This window comes from Physella acuta, unplaced genomic scaffold, assembly GCF_028476545.2.
Source record: "Physella acuta isolate Inbredline_101_S28 unplaced genomic scaffold, ASM2847654v3 ptg000076l, whole genome shotgun sequence".
In the NCBI taxonomy this organism is placed as follows: domain Eukaryota; kingdom Metazoa; phylum Mollusca; class Gastropoda; family Physidae; genus Physella; species Physella acuta.
In genome coordinates, this window is record NW_026731596.1 from 340,367 (window position 1) to 362,980 (window position 22,614).

The 22,614-nt window shown below is 43.4% G+C and overlaps 2 protein-coding genes across 2 annotated transcripts; one reads left to right on the top strand and one right to left on the bottom strand.

Annotated features, from left to right (window-relative positions):
* Nucleotides 1-243: 243 nt before the first annotated feature.
* On the top strand, nt 244-8,401 carry LOC131953451 (putative ammonium transporter 2). The gene is made up of 9 exons (XM_059316637.1): nt 244-408; nt 1,929-2,192; nt 2,698-2,980; nt 3,227-3,298; nt 4,001-4,060; nt 4,513-4,589; nt 5,237-5,463; nt 5,836-6,005; nt 7,964-8,401. Exons 1-9 carry the CDS (start codon nt 249-251, stop codon nt 8,397-8,399), a joined length of 1,749 nt encoding a protein of 582 aa, XP_059172620.1. The 5' UTR covers nt 244-248; the 3' UTR covers nt 8,400-8,401.
* A 1,135-nt stretch (nt 8,402-9,536) lies between these two features.
* LOC131953405 (uncharacterized) lies at nt 9,537-15,713 on the bottom strand. The gene is made up of 8 exons (XM_059316572.1): nt 14,687-15,713; nt 13,976-14,275; nt 13,183-13,409; nt 12,805-12,986; nt 12,314-12,530; nt 11,784-11,922; nt 11,405-11,654; nt 9,537-10,456 (listed from the first exon to the last, which is right to left on the bottom strand). The coding sequence occupies exons 1-8, from the start codon at nt 15,573-15,575 to the stop codon at nt 10,435-10,437; spliced, it is 2,226 nt and encodes a 741-aa protein (XP_059172555.1). The 5' UTR covers nt 15,576-15,713; the 3' UTR covers nt 9,537-10,434.
* Nucleotides 15,714-22,614: the final 6,901 nt, after the last annotated feature.

Sequence of the window (22,614 nt, forward strand, 5' to 3'; positions counted from 1 at the left end):
GAAAAATAGCCTTAAACTCAAAGTTCTCTTGATTTGCAACACTGTTTCTAAAATATAAAATTTTTGAATTATTTGCTGGCTTAGGGGTTTTGATGTTTTAGCGGCCGCTTTAATTGCAAGATAAAAATAAAAACCACGATTTTTATCCTTGCCAACAATTATGAAAGAAGGATTCTCGTCAACTCGTTGATGCCCATTAGAATACTCCAACAGCTTTCAACCAAGAACGACAACTCCCAGTGACAAATATGGGCGACAACTCTACCAGCGTCTGTGGAGGCCTGGGGTCAAATGACTCTGGGGCGGGGTTAGCATTCGACACCCACAGAGCTGCAGACGACCTGACCGTCAGAGACGACGCCACGTGGTTGTTGTCCAGCTCCTTCATCATCTTCACCATGCAATCAGGTCAGTGACAGCAACACTTGCAGCTATACTCACAGCCATAGTAACTCAAGCAATACTCACAGCCATACTCCCTCAAGCAATACTCACAGCCATACTATCTCAAGCAATACTCACAGCCATAGTAACTCAAGCAATACTCACAGCAATACTACCTCAAGCAATACTCACAGCCATACTACATGAAGCAATATTCACAGCCATACTATCTCAAGCAATACTCACAGCCATACGCCATCAAGCAATACTCACAGCCATAGTAACTCAAGCAATACTCACAGCCATACTACGTGAAGCAATATTCACAGCCATACTATCTCAAGCAATACTCACAGCCATACGCCATCAAGCAATACTCACAGCCATAGTAACTCAAGCAATACTCACAGCCATACTACATGAAGCAATATTCACAGCCATACTATCTCAAGCAATACTCACAGCCATACGCCATCAAGCAATACTCACAGCCATAGTAACTCAAGCAATACTCACAGCCATACTACATGAAGCAATATTCACAGCCATAGTATCTCAAGCAATACTCACAGCCATACTACATGAAGCAATATTCACAGCCATACTATCTCAAGCAATACTCACAGCCATACGCCATCAAGCAATACTCACAGCCATAGTAACTCAAGCAATACTCACAGCAATACTACCTCAAGCAATACTCACAGCCATACACCCTCAAACAATACTCACAGCCATAGTAACTCAAGCAATACTTACAGCCATACTACCTCAAGCAATACTCACAGCAATACTACCTCAAGCAATACTCACAGCCATACACCCTCAAACAATACTCACAGCCCTACTAACTCAAGCAATACTCACAGCCATACTCCCTCAAGCAATACTTACAGCCATACTACCTCAAGCAATACTCACAGCCATACTACCTCAAACAATACTCACAGCCATACTCCCTCAAGCAATACTTACAGCCATACTACCTCAAGCAATACTCACAGCCATACTACCTCAAACAATACTCACAGCCATACTAACTCAAGCAATACTCACAGCCATACTCCCTCAAGCAATACTTACAGCCATACTGCCTCAAGCAATACTTACAGCCATACTACTTGAAGCAATACTTACAGCCATACTCCCTCAAGCAATACTTACAGCCATACTCCTTCTGACAGCCATATTTCTTGCTACCAATTTTCCTATAACCAATCCAAAGCTAGATAACCGCAGTTTTATCGTGTACTTATTTAATCACCTAAATAATTGTATTCACTGCAATGAGTGTTGATTTAATCCAATTTGCCAATAATAGATTGATAGTTACTCTGGCTTTGAGTGGGAGGGGGAGGCAGGAGTAGAACCCTGATCCATGTTTACAACTTTAATAGCATTGGACAATAGGACGTAGAAAACTATTGATTTAAGAACAACGCAGAATCATAGCTGAGTTGGAAATATAATTATTTGTGTATTTTGGTTATTTGTAAGATCTTAACGTCCACCTTCCCTTCCCCCCCCCCCAACTTGACCCCCAGGGTTCGGGCTGCTAGAAAGTGGGTGTGTCAGCTCCAAGAACGAGGTGAACATCATGGCGAAGAACGTGGCTGACGTCGTCTTTGGCGGCCTGTCCTATTGGATGTTGGGCTACGGCTTCAGCTTCGGCAACGGTACTGGCACCAACGGCTTCTGCGGCGTCGGGAAATTTTTCATCGACCCCGGCGTCGACTCGATGGGGGAGGACTTCTCCCGCTTCATCTTTCAAAGTTCGTTTGCGACTACAGCAACTACGATAGTTTCTGGTGAGTTTTTACTACATCCGCAATAATTTTTGGTGAGTTATTACTCCATCATCAACAGTAGTTTCTGGGCAACTAGTTTTGCTCTTGGGATAGTGTTTCAACAATAGCGACCACGTCATGCGGAAAATATAATGCCGTAGGATAGTTTAAATATTTCTCATTTTCCTTTGTTATTAATCCTGTGCTGCTACTGCAAGATTTAGTATTGGGCAGAGGCGTAGCGACATATTCCGGCACCCGGGGCGGACTATCATTTTTTTTATATATAGTTATTCCTATCAATGCAAAAGCTCCCCTCCTCTGAGTATAATTCGATACTTCAGCTTAAAAAGCTTTTAAATTAATTTTTCTACCTCTTTTGGCGCCCCTTGGACCCGGGGCGGCCGCCCCACCCACCCTCCTCTAGGTACGCCACTGGTATTGGGTTGTTTTAGCATAATCATATTGCTTCCATGACGTGTGCAACATGTCTGCTATTTCTCCCAACCGTTGTCTTGTGTTCCAGGTGCCATAGCTGAGCGCAGCAAATACCTTGCTTACGTCATCTTCTCATTCTTCAACACGTTCATCTTTTGTTTTCCCGCCCACTGGGTGTGGTCACAACACGGGTGGCTGCACCAGATGGGCGTGATTGACATGGCTGGGGACGGCCCAGTGCACATCGTGGGGGGCATGACGTCACTCGTTGCCGCCCTGATGATCAAGCCGAGGGCCAAGAGGTTTACGTCACAAGATGACCACGAGATGGGCTCAGCCAGCAGCGCCTTACTGGGGCTCTTCATTCTTTGGTAGGTTGGCATGGCAACGGTGTCATGCTATGGTTGCCATAGCAACGTTGTTTTTGATATGGTGGTCATAGCAACGTTGTCTTTATACCTCGCTCGTGGGTAGCACATGATGACTGTTTGGGTTTGTTTAGCCAACATTAGACCAAAAAGACTCAACTACTCGTATTTGTTTTCACTTGTATTATTGTTATTACTTTTATCGCCACGAACATTGCCATTATTATCTACATGTCTGTCCCCCGACAGGTGGGGCTGGCTGGCATTTAACTGTGGCAGCACCTACGGTATATCAGGTGGCAAGTGGAAGCTGGCTACCAGGTAAACTAGGACAAAGGTCATTGACCGCTACTTGTTAGGCTTGTTGGACACTGTCCGGTTATACATACATCTGCTAGGGCCAACTAGCCGGCCAAACCACGTAAGGTTCAACCAGTCGGCCAAACCACATAACCTGCTAGGGCCAACTAGCCGGCCACACCACATATGGTTCAACCAGCCGGCCAAACCACATAACCCGCTAAGTTCAAATAACATCTGCAGGTTCGCGTGTACTGATGTATGAGATAGAAGAATCTTGCACTAGACAACTCCCTCAACTTCAGAACTCACGTTAACACAAAATTTAAATTATCACATTTTTTAAAAGTCGAAAGTGGCTACATTAGAGCTAATTGAAGAAATTAAACAATCAAACACTAGCCATTTTAAATTAATCCATTTGTTAGGTAAAAAGAAATTTACATTAGAAATAATCCACTGTCATTGGCATGTCTGTTTTTGACCTGATGTTAGAGATAGTGTTCTAGACCTCATGTTAGGCATGGCGAAGTGACATGGTAAACTTGATAAAATTTCACATTATGTTGTAGATCTGATGTTGTAGACCTGATGTTAGCAACCTTGTGTGTAGACGTTATGCTATAAACCTAATGTTGTAGAGTTGATGCTGTAGACCTAATGTAAAGTTGATGTTGTATTTTTGCTGTTGACCTGATGAATAACATAACCCAACTTCTACAGAGCTGGTGCCACTACGCTAATGTCAGCATATTCAGGCGCCATCCTGGCTTTCATATGTAGGTAGGTGCCAGTGGTTCATCTGTAGGTAGGTGCTAATGATTCAGTTTCCGGGTACGTGAGATGATTTTGTTCAATTGCTACTTTTCGAATATAGACCTCTTGTTCGGGTAAAGAACTACTGTTCGAGTAAAGATCTATTTGGGTAAATATCTAATTTTTGGGTAAAGATCTACTAGTCAGATAAAGATCTACTGGTCAGGTAAAGATCTACTGGTCAGATAAATATCTACTGGTCAGGTAAAGATCTATTGGTCAGGTAAAGATCTACTGGTCAGCTAAAGATCTACTGGTCAGGTAATGATCCACTGGTCAGCTAAAGATCTACTGGTCAGCTAAAGATCTACTGGTCAGATAATGATCCACTGGTCAGCTAAAGATCTACTGGTCAGATAAAGATCTACTGGTCAGCTAAAGATCTACTTGTGATGTAAAAAAATCAACAATGTCCACAGCTACGTTGTGAACAAAAGAAAGTTTTGTATCCCCTGGATCATCAACGGTGTGTTGGCTGGTCTAGTCTCAATCACTGGTAGGTCTTCTAGACTTTTTTGACAGGAAGGTCTTCTAGACTTGACATAATCTTGACAGGAAGGTCTTCTAGACTTGACATAATCTTGACAGGAAGGTCTTCTAGACTTTTTTGACAGGAAGGTCTTCTAGACTTGACATAATCTGGACAGGAAGGTCCTCTAGACTTGACTCTCAAATCGTAACAGGTAGGTCTTCGAAGCTTGACAGTCAAATCTTGATAGGTAGGTCTTCTAGACTTAACAGTAAAATTTGACGGGTGGGTCTTCTAGACTTGACACTCAAATTACGATCCTAGTTACGAGACTGGAATCTGTTCGTGTAGACTTGACGTGGTGTGTGTTGTCTAAGTCTGTAGTCTGTAGGGTTGGTATCACATTGGATTTTGTTATTTGGTATTATTCTTTGTTCAGTCAACTTGACTTCACATTTGATTCAGTCAACTTGACTTCCCCTTTGATTCAGTCAACTTGACTTCCCCTTTGATCCAGTCAACTTGACTTCCCGTTTGATTCAGTCAACTTGACTTCCCCTTTGATTCAGTCAACTTGACTCACCCCTTGATTCAGTCAACTTGACTTCCCCTTTGATCCAGTCAACTTGACTTCCCGTTTGATTCAGTCAACTTGACTTCCCTGACTGTTGCAGCCACCTGTGCCGTGACGGGGATCTGGGAGGCGCTGGTCATTGGTGGGGCGGGGAGCTGCCTGGTGCTCCTGGGTGACGCCCTCCTGGTCAGGCTGCACGTCGATGACCCAGTCAGCGCCATAGCCGTCCATTTTGTGGGCGGTGTCTGGGGTCTGATAGCAGCCGGGATATTTGCTCACGAGGACACTGTGACCTACAAGTATTTTGGGAACTACGGCCTGGTCAAGGTATGATATGTGGTAGGACGTACGTATTGGTTAATAATGTGATGTGTTGACTGAATTAATCTCCATGCATGTATATATATATATATATATATATATATATATATATATATATATATATATATATATATATATATATATATATATATATATATATATATGTGCATGCATGTGGACCACTTAGTAATAACTAATATCTTATCACTCCCCTGATGCCACTCCCCTGATGCCACTCCCCTGATGCCACTCCCCTGATGCCACTCCCCTGATGCCACTCCCCTGATGCCACTCCCCTGATGCCACTCCCCTGATGCCATTCACCTGATGCCACTCACCTGATGCCACTCCCCTGATGCCACTCCCCTGATGACACAGGGTGGAGGCTTCTACCTGCTAGGTGTACAGTGCCTGTCTGTTGTGTCCATCACGGCATGGACGGCTGTGACCTCTGGAATTCTACTCAAGGTCATTGACCTGACCGTGGGGCTCAGATTGTCGCCTGCTGGTGAAGACGTTGGTGCGGATCTTACAGACCACAATATCAGGTCAGTGTCATAGGTTCTGTCAGCTGGTCATAGGTTGTGTCAGCTGGTCAGTGTCATAGGTTCTGTCAGCTGGTCATAGGTTGTGTCAGCTGGTCAGTGTCATAGGTTCTGTCAGCTGGCCATAGGTTGTGTCAGCTGGTCAGTGTCATAGGTTCTGTCAGCTGGTCATAGGTTGTGTCAGCTGGTCAGTGTCATAGGTTCTGTCAGCTGGTCAGTGTCATAGGTTCTGTCAGTTGGTCATAGGTTGTGTCAGCTGGTCAGTGTCATAGGTTCTGTCAGCTGGTCATAGGTTGTGTCAGCTGGTCAGTGTCATAGGTTCTGTCAGCTGGTCATAGGTTGTGTCAGCTGGTCAGTGTCATAGGTTCTGTCAGCTGGTCAGTGTCATAGGTTCTGTCAGCTGGTCAGTGTCATAGGTTCTGTCAGCTGGTCAGTGTCATAGGTTCTGTCAACTGGTCATAGGTTCTGTCAGCTGGTCAGTGTCATAGGTTCTGTCAGCTGGTCATAGGTTCTGTCAGCTGGTCAGTGTCATAGGTTCTGTCAGCTGGTCAGTGTCATAGGTTCTGTCAGCTGGTCAGTGTCATAGGTTCTGTCAGCTGGTCAGTGTCATAGGTTCTGTCAGCTGGTCAGTGTCATAGTATCTGTCAGCTGGTCAGTGTCATAGGTTCTGTCAGCTGGTCAGTGTCATAGGTTCTGTCAACTGGTCATAGGTTCTGTCAGCTGGTCAGTGTCATAGGTTCTGTCAGCTGGTCATAGGTTCTGTCAGCTGGTCAGTGTCATAGGTTCTGTCAGCTGGTCAGTGTCATAGGTTCTGTCAGCTGGTCAGTGTCATAGGTTCTGTCAGCTGGTCATAGGTTCTGTCAGCTGGTCAGTGTCATAGGTTCTGTCAGCTGGTCAGTGTCATAGGTTCTGTCAGCTGTTCAGTGTCATAGGTTCTGTCAGCAGGTCATAGGTTCTGTCAGCCGGTCATAGGTTCTGTCAGCTGGTCATAGGTTCTGTCAGCTGGTCAGTGTCATAGGTTCTGTCAGCTGGTCAGTGTCATAGGTTCTGTCAGCTGGTCAGTGTCATAGGTTCTGTCAGCTGGTCAGTGTCATAGGTTCTGTCAGATGGTCATAGGTTCTGTCAGCTGGTCATAGGTTCTGTCAGCTGGTCATAGGTTCTGTCAGCTGGTCAGTGTCATAGGTTCTGTCAACTGGTCAGTGTCATAGGTTCTGTCAGCTGGACAGTGTCATAGGTTCTGTCAGCTGGTCAGTGTCATAGGTTCTGTCAGCTGGTCATAGGTTCTGTCAGCTGGTCAGTGTCATAGGTTCTGTCAGCTGGTCAGTGTCATAGGTTCTGTCAGCTGGTCATAGGTTCTGTCAGCTGGTCAGTGTCATAGGTTCTGTCAGCTGGTCATAGGTTCTGTCAGCTGGTCATAGGTTCTGTCAGCTGGTCATAGGTTCTGTCAGCTGGTCAGTGTCATAGGTTCTGTCAGCTGGTCAGTGTCATAGGTTCTGTCAGCTGGTCATAGGTTCTGTCAGCTGGTTAGTGTCATAGGTTCTGTCAGCTGGTCAGTGTCATAGGTTCTGTCAGCTGGTCATAGGTTCTGTCAGCTGGTCAAAGTCATAGGTTCTGTCAGATGGTCAGTCTTTTACTGAACAGTTTCGGGTGGATAAACTTGAACCAACCTTTATGATAGATATTACATCAGAGCAGACATTTTAAGATGTCCTTATCATATGGTTTTGTGTGTGTTTGGGGGGGGGGGGGGGCTAATTTTCTGGAACCGTCTTAACGTACGGCACAGCATAAGCGCTTACAACTGATAGCACTTAGCACAATTTGGGTACAGTGGAGGGTTGGCGACCAGTGTACAAACAACCTATTAAAGCACTAGCTAGCTGCCCTCGTATCTTTTAATGCCCTCCTAATCTGCCCACATGCTCGTGTACTAACAACAATTCTGTTTTCTGTTTGACCAGGTCGTTTAACTCTGCCCATAGAATCCAACATTTGTCTGCCCTCAATGTGCTGTTGGAGAAAATTGAGCAAGGTCAAGGCCTAGAGGACAACATGTTTGGACCATCGCGAACTAATTCCGACTTTATCAAGGTCAATAGGTGCAAGATGAACACAACTGATCTACATGAAACAAGTCAGACAATCATCTTGGATCAGTTGTCCACAACAGAACTGCATAAAAACCAATGCGAGTTTCAGTTCACGGGCGATGACGTCATCTCCTCGATTGAAACTCGACCGTTAGAAAAGTCGAAGCGATGCACGGGTGTAAGGACACCAAAGCCACGGAACAATTCTAGTGTTTCTAGCCTGACGTCTAAACTCACACCCAGAGTGCATTTTAGACAGGAAGTAACGTTTAATGACCTCCCCCTGTCCCCTGACGTCATGTATTAGGTCACAACTTGCTGTGTTGGAGAACATTTTAGTCATCTCCCTTGGCTCTCATGCGCAATTCCCTCCCCTATATATATATATATATATATATATATATATATATATATATATATATATATATATATATATATATATATATATATATATATATATATATATATATATATATATATATATATATATATATATATATATATATATATATATATATATATATATCACAAGGGAAGCAACATTAATCGGAAAACTAAAACAGACATTAGCCATGGATTAACTTACACAATACTGTAATCAATGTTTTTCCCGTTGCAACATCTTTCTTTAAAAATGAAAAACAAATAGCGCCCTACTTACTAGAATTGTGACTAAAACTATTTATTAATTTGTCATGTTCATTAAAACAGATTTTGAAATCATAAAATCATATAAAGTTTATATATTGACGCCTTATGATAAATATTTTCCTTTAGTTTTTTAATTCAATTTTCGTTTCTCTGTTTAAATCTCGATACATGATCACTACTTAACAGTGGGTTCCTGGACTGAAGGGTGACATGCTAGGAACTATAGCTGGGGGGGGGGGGGTTGCAGCCCGGGATGGACTAAACGTTTATGTTTACATTTTAGTTGTGTTTATATTATGCGTTATTGTTTGCATTTAGGTTTACATTTTTTTTTGCGTTTGTGATTGCGTTTTCATTTGTGTTTTTTGTGTTTGCATTGTTTTTTGCGTTTTCTTTTGTGTTTGTGTTTGCGTTTGTGTTTGCCTTTGCGCTGTGTTTGTGTTTTCTTTTGTGTTTGTGTTTGCGTTGTTTGCGTTTTTGTTTGTGTTTTTTGTGTTTACGCTTACGTTATGTTTGTGTTTGCTTTGAGTTTGCGTTTGTGTTTTCTTTTGTGTTTGTGTTTAGTTTTGCTCTGTTCCATATTTGGTACATTTAAAAGGATTTACAGAGACTGAGCTAGGGTATGCAGCTAGTATGTGTGTGTTTATTTATAGTTAGTGAGAAAGTGAGAGAACTTAGTGGAAAGTGTTGCTAAATTAACACTTCTATATACATAATATAACAGAAGTAAACTCAATTGTGGGGTTACATCCCCTGATCATAAAGGGAGACAAAATAAACAAAGCCATGAATAAAAATAAAGATTTATTGTTCATACAATGCAATCGTTGTCATATATGTACATAATCTAGCGGTGTCTGAGTTTACTATACAACTAATCTTCTAACCCACGTGGGCTGAAGATGACCAGTGGTCAGCCCGCATCAGCAAGGTCATGACCCCGGTGCTATGTGTTCTAAAGCTATGTACATGTCTTGTGAAATGACCAGTGGTCAGCCCGGCTAGGCCGATGTGTTCTACAATTATGTACATGTGTAGCCTAAAGCAACGAGTAATGCGCCAATACTTTTCCATCGTTGCCATAGCAACAATTCGGTTTAGCGCATTACCGGGTGTATTTACATTGAGCTAGCTATTTCACATTATGTTACAAACTGTGATATAGTTACGTTTATATTACACAAATTGATATATTATATATTTACAGCAGCAATGTACATTATGTATAGTCAGATTACAACGTCCATTCAGACATTCAATACCGAAGGGGGTTATTTGTTGGGGGTTAGTTTACAGGGGTCATTGTCATGGGTCATTTGTCATGTGATTTAGTCGTCATGGGTTCCGTCATCAAGTGAACAGTCGACGTAGCTTTCTCTACATTATAAATTACAACTGGTGGTAGTGGGGACGTTGACCTTTAGGGTCAGATGATCAACACAGATTATAATTTTTTTTCTCGGTGTGACCGTGTGACGTCAATGATGAGTAAAACGGTGTTGACCATGACGATGAATGACGTCACCGGCGATGACGTCAGAGGTGATGATGGAGGAGAATCCACGACCGGAAAGAGCAGCTAAGCGTGAACAAACAGTCACGTGACTCCCGGGTGTTGGTCCTACGTCATGACACGACCTGGTCCGGCATGGCGTGTCACGTGGTGTTGGTGGAAAGACGGGTCACGTGGTCTATATTTGGTACGTCCGGTCACTGTGGAGAACAGACAGACAAACGTTAAACATGGTCAATGACGTCACTTAATACACCAGTTAATCTGGATTAAACGTCTTTAGCCGTCCAGCTACAGGGTGCCATGTGCAACAGCTGGTCAAAACGTGAGCTGTTTATAGATTAAGGTCTCGTGATACGCACTTTTCTCGGTACTACGTTGATTAATTTATCAGTGAAATCCTGACTAGCACAATGATTAGTGTATATACACGTCACTAGTGTTATCGTGTGTTGTAAAGACAGGTGGGTAGACAGGTGGGTAGTGTTTTTTGTTTATTGTTGTTTTATTGTGTTGTAGGCTTTAGGAGGTTTGTTACTGTCGACTGTAGGCCAGTGGGGTATCGTATCAAGCTATGTCTGGTGGGATGGTTAGCTCGGTAAGATTAGGTTTAGGATTTGGGTCTTGGCAATGGATAAAGTTAGGGTAAGATTTAGGGTAAAGGTTCTAGAAAATAGCCTCGAATACTACCGACCGATGTTGTTAAATACAGTGTAGTTAGAACTCGATTAGATAATTTATCAAGTCTGCGTTCTCAAGAGATGGTGTGAGCTGTATGTCTTTCATAAGGTTGCTGTATGTCGACGTCGGATGTATGTATGTTCTAAAGTTGCTGTATGTATGTATGTCTTAAAGTTGTGTCAGTAGTATATCTGACCTGAAGTTGTATGTATGTCTGTCCTAAACGTGCATGAAGTATGTCGGTCCTAAAGTTGCTGTATGTATGTATGTCTTAAAGGTGTGTCAGCAGTATATCTGACCTTAAGTTGTATGTATGTCTGTCCTAAACTTGCATGATGTATGTCTGTCCTAAACTTGCATGAAGTATGTCTGTCCTAAAGTTGCAGTATGTATGCTGTATGTATGTCTGTCCTAAAGCTGCTGTATGTATGTCTACATGTATGCTGTATGTATGTAAGCCAACTCACCATCCCCACCACTTGTAGCCGCAGGGCGGGCAGATGTTCTGAGGGTAGTCGCACTCTCCCGTGGCCGGGTTGAAGAAGAAGCCGCCATCGCTGGCCGTACAGCGCCGTAGACTGATGAACTCGCCATGGTAGCACTCGTAGAAGTAGCTGCAGCCTCGGCCCAGCGCTGGGTACCGGCCGTCTGGACGGCCAATACAAGTGGCTGAGACACCGCAGGGGGGTGGGGCGTTCTCCGGGATGTCACATCGACCTAGTGGTAAAAAAAAACAAGTGAGTTTTGTTGACATTTGAAGAAATACTAGATGATACAAAGTATAGATTGAAGCTGAGAGTCAAACTAAATGGGGTCAGTGCAGGTAGTTTTGTCAGGTGTGTTTACCTGTTAAAGCACTGAAGACCGTTCCCCTACTACAGGTGCCATTAGTCAGCATGACACCCCTCTGGCACTCGATAAAGTTCTGGCACCCTGTCGCCTGGTCAGGATACACCCCCGAGGGTAGCGTCTCGCAGGGGCTGGGCTGGAAGAAAGACGAGACTTGGGTTAGATCTGATTAAATAGAGGGGCGGGGCTAGGGTCATAGGATACTTTTGGGATTGTTGTTTGTTGGGTTGATAGACTGTCATGTATGGCTGCCAAAATATGCTACATGGCTTCAGGTATATGGCTGTAACAATAGGGTTTATGTCTGCAGGAATATCTTGTATGGCTTCAAGAATATAGTATATTGCTCCGGGAATTTGGTTTATGACTGTAAGAATATGGTGTGTAGCTGCAGAGAATTGTCTATGTCTGCTAAATTATGATGTATTGCTGCATGAATATATTGCATCATGCAACTTGTATGGCTGTATGGCTGCAGTTGTATGGCTGTATGGCTGCAGGTAGCACAAACTAAAAATAATTCCTACCTGAAGTCCACAGGGTCTGACGGTAAGTTCCATAGAGATGACACATTTCTGGGTCAGTGGGTCAAACACGCCCAGGTCGCACGTGCTGTACTGCTGGAAGGCGCCTTTCTTACACTCAAAGTAGTGAGTGCACCGGCCGTAGGGGTCAGCATAGAGTCCGTCCTGCTTGCCCCCACACAGTGGGGCTTGACCCTCACCACACGGGCGGGAGGCAAAACTAGGGGAGACAAATCAACAAAGTTAGATGATGTCAGAGTAGTTTAAGTTGGTTGCACTATAAGTATATCATTAGTAGCATTCCTAATGAATTTTTTAAATTTTTTTATCCTCAAGCAAAAAATATAATAACAGCTACAAAACAACATTGGATTAGTCTTTATGAAAAACCACAGGTCTATAAGACCACAAGTGCGATGACCACGTGAGCTAGGACCACATCAGCAATGACCTCGTTAGATACGATCACGTGAGCTATGACGTCATCGACCTACCTGTAGGGCTGGCATGAAGGTATCGCTGGATCAAAGACGCTGCCCGGGGGACACTCGTCGTAGCCCCGGAAGTTGCCCAGCGCACACCGGAAGAAGATGGCGCACCTCCCCTGCTCGTCTGGGTAGTAGCCGTCTGCTCTGGTGCTGCAGTCTGGTAGGAACCCGCCATGTTGTTTGGGGACCTGGCAGTTGTGGATAAGTTGTGGATGAGTTGTGGATGAGTTGTGGATGAGTTGTGGATGAGTGGTGGATGTGTTGTGGAATAGTTGTAAATAGCTTGTGAGTGAATTGTATATTGGATGTTGATGAGTTATGACTAAGTTGTAAATTAGCTGTGGATGAGTTATGACTGAGTTGTGCATGCATTGAGCAACTCACCTCGAACAAAGAGACACAGTCCAAGGCCTCAGGTGAGAAGATGGGGGTAGGGGGTATGCACTCGTCCAGGGCGATGTTACGCTGCAGATAGCAGGAGACGAAGAGGGGCGTCCACTTGTCCTGGTGGACGGGGTACACGCCGTTCTCGCGACCCCGGCACCTGCCGAATCTTCGCTCACAGGGGACACACCGCCCTCCCCTGCACTGTTGGCGGGCTGAGTACTCACCTAGTGAACACAACACGTGAAGTTAATTTGTGGGGGTGGGGGTGGAATCAGTGGCGTAGCGAGGTCGGGTGTCACCCGGTGCGGCACTTAATGGTGTCACCACCCCCAGAGGCATAGAGACCCTTCCCAGGGACAAACTTTCAAATTTTCGATTTGCACCCCCCCCCTCAAACTTTCGATTTGCACCCCCCCCCCCCCCTCAAGTTTTCGATTTGCACCCCCCCTCAAACTTTCGATTTGCACCCCCCCCTCGAGTTTTTCTCTATATATTTTGCTACTTTTTGCCTTGGTGTCACCCCCCTAAATGGTGTCACCCGGTGCGGTCCGCACCCCCCGCCACCCCCTCGCTACGCCCCTGGGTGGAATAAAATCGCACAGAGCATCTCATTTCAATATATTTTGTTGATCATTGCAGCAAGTGTACATTGAAATAAATAGAGTGCTTTAAACATCTATATAAAGCAAGTTTACGATTAGACAATGACCCCCCCCCCCTCCCTTTTTTAAAATGACCGTTCAAATGCAGGCTACATATTACACCGACCGGTCAGTTTCCGGCAACTTACATTGGTCGACCGGCTCAAATCTTGACTTGCAGTTGACGTTGACAAACTCCCGGCACTTGTTGGTGACGTCATCGAAGAGCTGGGGGAAGCGACACTCCCAGACGAAGACGCCCTCGCTCCGGACACGGAAAGGCTGGAGGAGGTAGAAGCCCTCCCCCGTGTCGTCAGTCGTGTCCTCCCCCTCCTCCTGCCCCACGGTCGTCTGCTCGTCCTCCAGGTTGGCCAGGCTGCAGTTGATGTACCAGTGGCAGTTCTCGGGGTGGGGGAACAGGGCGCCGGGGTTCCGTAGGCACGGGTGATCTGGTGGAGTAGAGTAGTTGAGTTAATTAGTGTTGGTCAGTGGTGGTCAGTGCTGGTTAGTGCTGGTGGTGGTTGTCAGTGTTGGTCTGTGGTTGTCAGTGTAAAGATATTTATTTGTGTAGTCAATACAACTCAAAGCTGTCAGAGTTGGTTGGCTGGTTATCTGTATTGAAATGACTTTATCTAGTGAATGGGATATCGTCTAGCTTGAGTAGAGCTCAGACGTAAAACCTCATTAGCCAATTCTCATTATTTGGACAATCCTAGCTCATGACTTTATATGGCAACAACAGACATTGCTACAACAGCTGAACTATAAGACAACAGACATTGCTACAACAGCTGAACTATAAGACAACAGACATTGCTACAACAGTTGAACTATAAGACAACAGACATGGCTGAACTTACTTCTATCGATGTCCAAGTGGCGAAGCTTGGCCTCCAGTGTACTGGGTACCATGCTGCTGTTTTCTTGTTGCTGGCGTCTGTTGTGTTGTCGGGTGTCTGCCGGGTAAAATGATGACCTTGTCGGCGCCCTTATCGGCGCCCTGGTCGACCTGACTGTCGGGGCAGGGGTGGAGGTGGGGGTTGTGGTTTGTGGGGGCGCTGAGGTGTACCTAAGTTGTTTTTCACGTCGGTCTGGTTTGTCCTCGTTCCTGCGCCTCTGGGTGGGTGAGCCGGCACGGTAATTGTTCTTGGTGCCAGTCTCCTTGCTCTCAGACACTTCCAGCCTCTGAACAAGCGGGATGCTGTTCTGCTTGAGTGAGATCACACGGATTGGAACCTGTGTCGTCGTGGTGTTGACCCTCGTGTCTTCCTGCTTGACCACTCGCTGTTTGCTGCTCTTCGGTCTACTGGTGCTGACCACTACGTCCTTGCCAGGCAGCAGAAGGTTATTGACCCGGTACGTGGGTAGCTCCACGCCCTCCAGCTGTGTCTTAACTTTAATGGTGGGGTCAACTTGTTGGGTGGGGACTGGGGGGTGGGAGCAGTCGTCCCAGCGTGAGTGGACGGGCACACAGTTCAAGGCCAGGTTACTCCAGACCTGACCCACGGGGCAGGAGGGCATGGACATGGGCTGGCCAAAGTGGCAGATGTAGTACTGGTCGCAGTAGGTGGCGTCCCTGACCCATCGAATGGCCTGGAAGTCGACACACGGGTACACCGCCATCCTGTCTGCGTACGTTAGAGAAGGCAGTAGAACCACAGCCAACCAAAGAAATAACTTGCCTTTTACAAATGTCCGTAAGATGCTCAAGAACTTTTCCAATGCGCAAAGACATTCGTTTGAATTCATTTCTAGATATATTATGCAATCTAATGTTAGTGAAATAAAACAGGAATAAACGTGAGGAAAATCCAACGAGAAAATAAAGTCCAGATTGAAATCCAATGTAGTTTGGTCACAGACTGCAAGATGCCTTTCTCCGGGCAAGTCCAGTGGACAACTACTGCTCCACTACAACTGCTGGCCTTTTTACCTGGCTGAGGCGGTCACGTGATCGAATTTTGGCCAGGTATTTGTCCCTCATGTGCCAGGCTGGCTCAGCTGTCCGCTCTCAGCGATTGGCCCCCATCAAATCGGATTTTAAACACACAGATCCGCCGTCCTATATGTCCGGTCAACACAGGCTCGCGATGTCAACACTAGCAAGCCAAGTGGCCTCACATTCCCGCAAACTTTTTTATTACAACTCGCGGGAAATCGTTTGGCGGCAAATATCGAGGCGACCTCGTCTAGCAGGCGATCATTCATCCAAGCCGGCAGTTTTGTGCACACATCATCCATACCTGGCCAGACACTCACCGGCATGCTTTTTTGATGTGGAGTATCAAAGCGACTTAATGTCAATAGTATAATATCTGACCTTGGTAGTCAGCTCAAGGTCATAAAAACGTTCAAATTGCATGACGTCACCAGGTACTTGGAACTAGAATTGATGTTCGCAGGACTCAAGGTTTCCGTGAGAAATCTGACTTCTTAGTTTTCACAGTTGGTACATCTAGTCATAGCTGATATAATCAAACGTGACCTATTCACGCCGCATAACTTTGTCTTACCCAGCTTAAATAAATCATCCTTAATTTTTGTTACATTATTAGACAGGGCCAACCTGGATATCGCCCCCCCCCCACTTGCCCGTGGGTATAATTGTATTAGAATAATTGTACTCTCCGAGGGTGGGACCAAGCAAAATGTTTTTACTCAGGTGACCACTGTGGGATAGAAAGATAAGCGAAGGATAAATCGGGGATAGGTTAGGGATAATATCAGAAAGATAAATCTGGGGTAGGTTAGGGATAATATCAGAAAGATAATTCTGGGGTAGGTTAGGGATAATATCAGAAAGATAAATCCGGGATAGGTTAGGGATAATATCAGAAAGATAAATCCGGGATAGGTTAGGGATAATATCAGAAAGATAAATCCGGGATAGGTTAGGGATAATATCAGAAATATAAATCTGGGATAGGTTAGAAATAATATCAGAAAGATAAATTTAGGATAGGTTAGGGATAATATCAGAGAGATAAATCTGGGATAGGTTAGGGATAGTATCAGAAAGGTAAATCTGGGATAGATTAGGGATAGTATCAGAAAGATAAATCTGGGGTAGGTTAGGGATAATATCAGACGGATGACCCCAGGTGAGTCGGGTAGGTCAGAGTGTGTGGACACGTGACGTCATCCCGCGACCAACAGGTAGACCTGAGACTGAGACAAGTCCCACCAAGTGCGTTCAACTGTTTGCCCCACAATTTCAAGGTCAGCTTGTTGATCACCAACTAATTGCCGTATTAATACAGACTTGCATGGAGCCACTGGGGGGGGGGGGGGGGGTGTACGACCTGGCCATGTGTCCACTGCACCTGCTGACCGCCAGTGTGGATTAGATGTGCACCTGCTGACCGCCAGTGTGGATTAGATGCGATCATTACAGGGGAATGGACCCTATGACACAAGACCGTGCACTATGCTGTTTGACTGTTTTTTAATCGTGTGTATAAACCCCCCCCCCCCCACGCGGGTTAGAGCGTCAAATCCCCGTGCATGTTAGTTGGTCCAATACAAACGTCCAGCTCACACCGCAGGGGGAGGGGGGGGAGGGGGTGATATTGGTAGAATCAGCTTGCCTGCTGGTGCCTACAACTTTTTGTGTATTGACGCTCATTCTTCTGACGTCATTGAAATGCGTCACAGACTATGTTGTTACTTGCACAATGCTACAAGAAAATATTGAAAGAACCGACAGCTTGCGGCCGATAATTTCTAGAACTATCAAATCTTTGCATTCCTATACAGTTTCATTAAACTTAAAAGTCGAAACATTTCTCCTTGACTACTGAACTTGAATCCCTTCACAAAACGCCATGCTCTCTAGAGAAGTTCGCTCAACAAACCACGACTTCACGTATACTTAAAAATGAGAAGGTTTCATTCAGGCCGAGGTCCTTCCGAATTCGATTGAATTCGATAAAATGAATACAAAGAACTTAAGGTGTAGGAAACAAAGAAAGAATAGATTTGTGTTGTACGTGTAGAAAATGGTGATGATGAGGTGATGGTGAGGTGATGATGGGGTGATGATGGGGTGATGATGGGGTGATGAGGTGATGATGAGGTGATGATGAGGTGATGATGAGGTGATGATGAGGTGATGATGAGGTGATGATGAGGTGATGATGAGGTGATGATGAGGTGATGATGATGTGATGATGATGTGATGATGAGGTGATAAGGTGATGGTGAGGTGATGATGAGGTGATGATGAGGTGATGATGAGTTGATGATGAGGTGATGATGATGTGATGATGATGTGATGATGAGGTGATAAGGTGATGGTGAGGTGATGATGAGGTGGTGATGAGGTGCTGATGAGGTGATGATGAGGTGATGATGAGGTGATGATGAGGTGATGATGAGGTGATGATGAGGTGATGATGAGGTGATGATGATGTGATGATGATGTGATGATGAGGTGATAAGGTGATGGTGAGGTGATGATGAGGTGGTGATGAGGTGATGATGAGGTGATGTTGAGGTGATGATGAGGTGATGATGAGGTGCTGATGAGGTGATGATGAGGTGATGATGAGGTGATGATGATGTGATGATGAGGTGATGATGAGGTGATGATGAGGTGATGATGATGTGATGATGATGTGATGATGAGGTGATAAGGTGATGGTGAGGTGATGATGAGGTGATGATGAGGTGATGATGAGGTGATGATGATGTGATGATGATGTGATGATGAGGTGATGATGAGGTGATGATGAGGTGATGATGAGGTGATGATGAGGTGATGATGAGGTGATGATGAGGTGATGATGAGGTGATGATGGGGTGATGATGGGGTGATGATGGGGTGATGATGGGGTGATGATGAGGTGATAGTGAGGTGATGGTGTGGTGATGATGAGGTGTTGATGAGGGAGATGAGTTGATATGTGGATGCGGATGGCATGCACGCACACGCACACACATATACACACACACACTCACACATACAATGTGACGTACACTCCATGTGCGATTGTTTCTTTAGATATTTTTTTTTTACTTTCTCGTATATACGAAGTATAGAGAAAGTCTTGTAATCGTGCAAAAAAAATCACCTCACTGATACGGAAAAACATAATTTTGCAATCTTGTCCGCATGTCTGTGTGTCTGTGTGTATGTGTGTCTGTGTGTGTGTGTGTGTGTGTGTGTGTGTGTAAACACGATAACTTGAGTACCATTACAGCTAGGTTGACGAAATTTCATTTATAAGTATTTTATCAAAATCGTAGATCCGTATCAACTTTTGAGCGATTTCCGATAATCGGAAGTGGTACTTATTCTACTTTGAATTTTTCAAAAGCCTATAACTTAAGTACTATTTGAGATTGATAAATGAAATTTCACATGTAAGTAAAAGATCTAATTCTCTACCTTCTGTCAAATTTTGAGTAATTTCCGTTGACCGGAAGTACTAATTTACGCTATTTTCGATTTCTCAAAAAACGCATGTGAATTTATAAAGTACTAATAATATTCCGCACTATTATACACATCTTTATTTTGCGTTCGCTTGGTGCGCAATTCTTTTTTTATGAGATTCTATTCTATTTTAAAAGGTATAAGTATTTAAAATGGATTAAAAATCATAACTATCTCCCGAGTTCCCATTCCCTGTTGTTTTATATAAGAATATTCGAGAAAGTTTAGGGGAGATCACTCCCGGTTTATTTATGTATGTCATCTACTAAATCACTTTGGGCTCAAGGCCCGCGTTGCTGCGTTCTATCCTTCTCTTGGTTTGTGTTAGTAACGCTTGTCTACTTCTGTCTATGAGCAATGTTGTCCGTCTTATAGCTGTCATTTAGCTGCCATATGGCAGTCAATTAGCTGTCATATGATGTGGCAGCTTCTGCCAGTGTCATCTTTGTATGGTGTGTTTAAGTTTCTGATACTAGGTTTAGTTCTGATAAAGTATATCTATTTTTACTTTGCTCTTAGGCGGCTTCATAACATTATATATATATATATATATATATATATATATATATATATATATATATATATATATATATATATATATATATATATATATATATATATATATATATATATATATATATATATATATATATATATATATATATATATATATATATATATATATATATATATATATATATATATATAATATATATATATATATATATATATATATATATATATATATATATATATATATATATATATATATATATATATATATATATATATATATATATTACACCAATTATATAATATATATAATTACTCCAATGCTCAGTAAATTATGTGTCTCGATTCAAACATAACAAGGGTTGGTAAATAAAAAACGTCATGCTGTTTAAGGATGATCGAGGTTAGTGTACACGTGTGTGACGTTGGGGGTGGGGGTGGTTAGTAAAATGTGAGTGTAAACTATTTTTAGCAGATATTCTTTTTTTAAGTGCTCTAAAATTGATCAACGCTGGTCTATATTCCTGTACCTTATGAAAATTTTAGACAAAATATTCTTTAAGCTAAAAAAACATGCTATTCGGTGTGTGTATTGGGGGGAGGGGGGGGGGTTAGCGAAGAGGAAGCACGGTACGCCCAAGCGTGAAGTCATTTTAGTGAAGGGGATGTTCTAATAATTTTTTTCTGACGATGAGAGAAGACGATGGGAATCAGCAAAAAGCGTAACATTTTTTGGACGACCCCCCCCCCCCCATTGTATATAATACGTAGGGCAGTTATTTTTCGGGATATTTTAATATTGTATTTGAATGTCTTCGTGAAATTGTGCTCTTTTAACTCTCCATGTGCTCATGACTCGATCTAGTACAATTTGTGGAACATGGAACATACCTAGGGAATACATAGATATGTATGTGGTGACCTGCTGGTGGAGTATGGGACATGGAACATACCTAGGGAATGCATCTAATATATAAAGTTCAATTCTGTATATGGCGGACAGCGAACCGCGGATTCCAAAGTCTAAGTGCTCATTGTCTAAATTAATGATTTTTTCAAACTTATAGTAATAAGTGTTGGCATGTTCATCAAACAAATTTTTAAACATTTATTAAATTGACACCTTTCACAAAAATTCTAATTATTTACATTTAGTTCTTTAGCACTCCTTACGTCCCTTGATAAATTAGGAGAAGACAATTACTTCCCATTTATAAAAGAACATTACATCGGGAGGAAAAAATGTACCTTTTATTACTTTGTTTTGGTGTTGGCAAAAAAATTACATAATTAGCGTGGATTGGTCAAGAGAAATGTGGTAGGTATTTTAAATACTGCGTTTATTTTATACACTGAACGTAATGTTTTCTTATTATTATTTTTAATTAAAGACAGTTGAAGTAACAAAAGACATCTTATATTCGGGAACGAGAATTCCTCTAGTTTATTATCCGTCTTTTTTTTTTGCACACGAAGGGGAATTCGTTTTTGTCTGTCGTACCAGAGGCGTGGCGAGGGGGGGGGGTACATACGTCCCCGGGCGCCGACCTTAGGGGCCGCCAAAATGGGTTGGAAAAACAAATTAAAATGTCATTCGAAAATTTGCTCCCGACGGGGGCGCCAAATTAAAAGTTTGTCCCCGGGCGCCGGGAAGGGTCGCTACGCCTCTGTGTCGCACTAAACATGATAAACGTCGTCTTTTTTTTTTTTACCTTACAATAGTGCGTACCTTTTTAAGCAGACGTTTTAACGGTACATTTTGCAGTGTGAAGTTTTACTACGTTCTCGATTGTAAAGGCGGAAAAAATTCTTTTAAGAGCTATGTTTATGTTTTATAGCTTCAATAGTTTCCATCACATTACGTTGCTTTGCACCGCAAATATTTTTTAAAATCAATAACAGTTAAGAAGTCAGTTCCTAAATGTCCTCTATGTTTACTTCTTTCCGTTTGCGGATAAGCTTGGCGTATCATAAATACGGCAGGATTCGATTTGGCGCCCTGGGCTATCCTATGCGCGCTACGGTGCATAATTTCGTTTTAAACAGTGCGATATATTATGGATAGGAAAGGTTACTATAGTCTTTAAGTGAATCAAATCCACGCGTCCTCCAGCGCCCCGACAGAGTACTATTTGGCGCCCCGGGCTTTCCCGTGTTCTTTTTGCATTTGTTTTATGTTTGCGTTTTTTGTGTTTTTTTGTTTCGGTTCGTTGTAGTTAGGGTGGGCAATGTCGGTTATATACTGATTACTAAACACACGTCATGGTCCTTGGCAGATAGGTTTTACAGTGGCCTGGCCGGGACGGCTGTTAGGTATATACTAGGCATGCTGTCCAGCTTCGCTAGGCTTTAAAAAACATTGAGAATTTGAATGCTTAATTAATTCGCCCGAGGGTCGGTCTACGACCTCAGGAGTTATGAAGAGGTTCCTACGTGGACAATTTTTTTTCGATTTATAGCTCATATAAGGCGCCGGTCAGTCGAGGTCTGTTTTGACCCCCTCATTGTAGACCTTTAGGTCAACCGGCACCGGCCCCCGTGTTCTGTCGCCCCAAGGCAAGATCCTGCCAAATTTGAAGCGCCTGCGGCGCCGAGAAGTGCCCGATGTCGGGCACCCAACAACTTTGCTTCATATATTATAGAGATTAGCAAATTGCATAGATAAACAAAGATTTCCAAAGTAGTTCCTTTCTTTATAGTCTAAAATAGGAAGATTCACATATTAAAAAAAAATTAGGTTTGACTTGGTGTGTCCCGATCCAGCACCACCTGTGTGGTATTAAGTATACTATTATCTCAGCTAATTAGGTACCTTTTAAAATATGGAGAATAAAAGAA

What these genes read in the sequence shown, in the direction of transcription:
- LOC131953451 (XM_059316637.1), top strand. Translation starts at nt 249, where the DNA reads ATGGGCGACAACTCTACCAGCGTCTGTGGAGGCCTGGGGTCAAATGAC. An exon ending in CATCTTCACCATGCAATCAG is followed by an intron (nt 409 to 1,928) that starts GTCAGTGACAGC and finishes CTTGACCCCCAG; the next exon opens with GGTTCGGGCTGCTAGAAAGT. An exon ending in CTTACAGACCACAATATCAG is followed by an intron (nt 6,006 to 7,963) that starts GTCAGTGTCATA and finishes CTGTTTGACCAG; the next exon opens with GTCGTTTAACTCTGCCCATA.
- LOC131953405 (XM_059316572.1), bottom strand. Translation starts at nt 15,575, where the DNA reads ATGAATTCAAACGAATGTCTTTGCGCATTGGAAAAGTTCTTGAGCATC. An exon ending in ATTTGAGCCGGTCGACCAAT is followed by an intron (nt 13,410 to 13,975) that starts GTAAGTTGCCGG and finishes TGTGTTCACTAG; the next exon opens with GTGAGTACTCAGCCCGCCAA. An exon ending in GGCTACAAGTGGTGGGGATG is followed by an intron (nt 10,457 to 11,404) that starts GTGAGTTGGCTT and finishes TGTTCTCCACAG; the next exon opens with TGACCGGACGTACCAAATAT.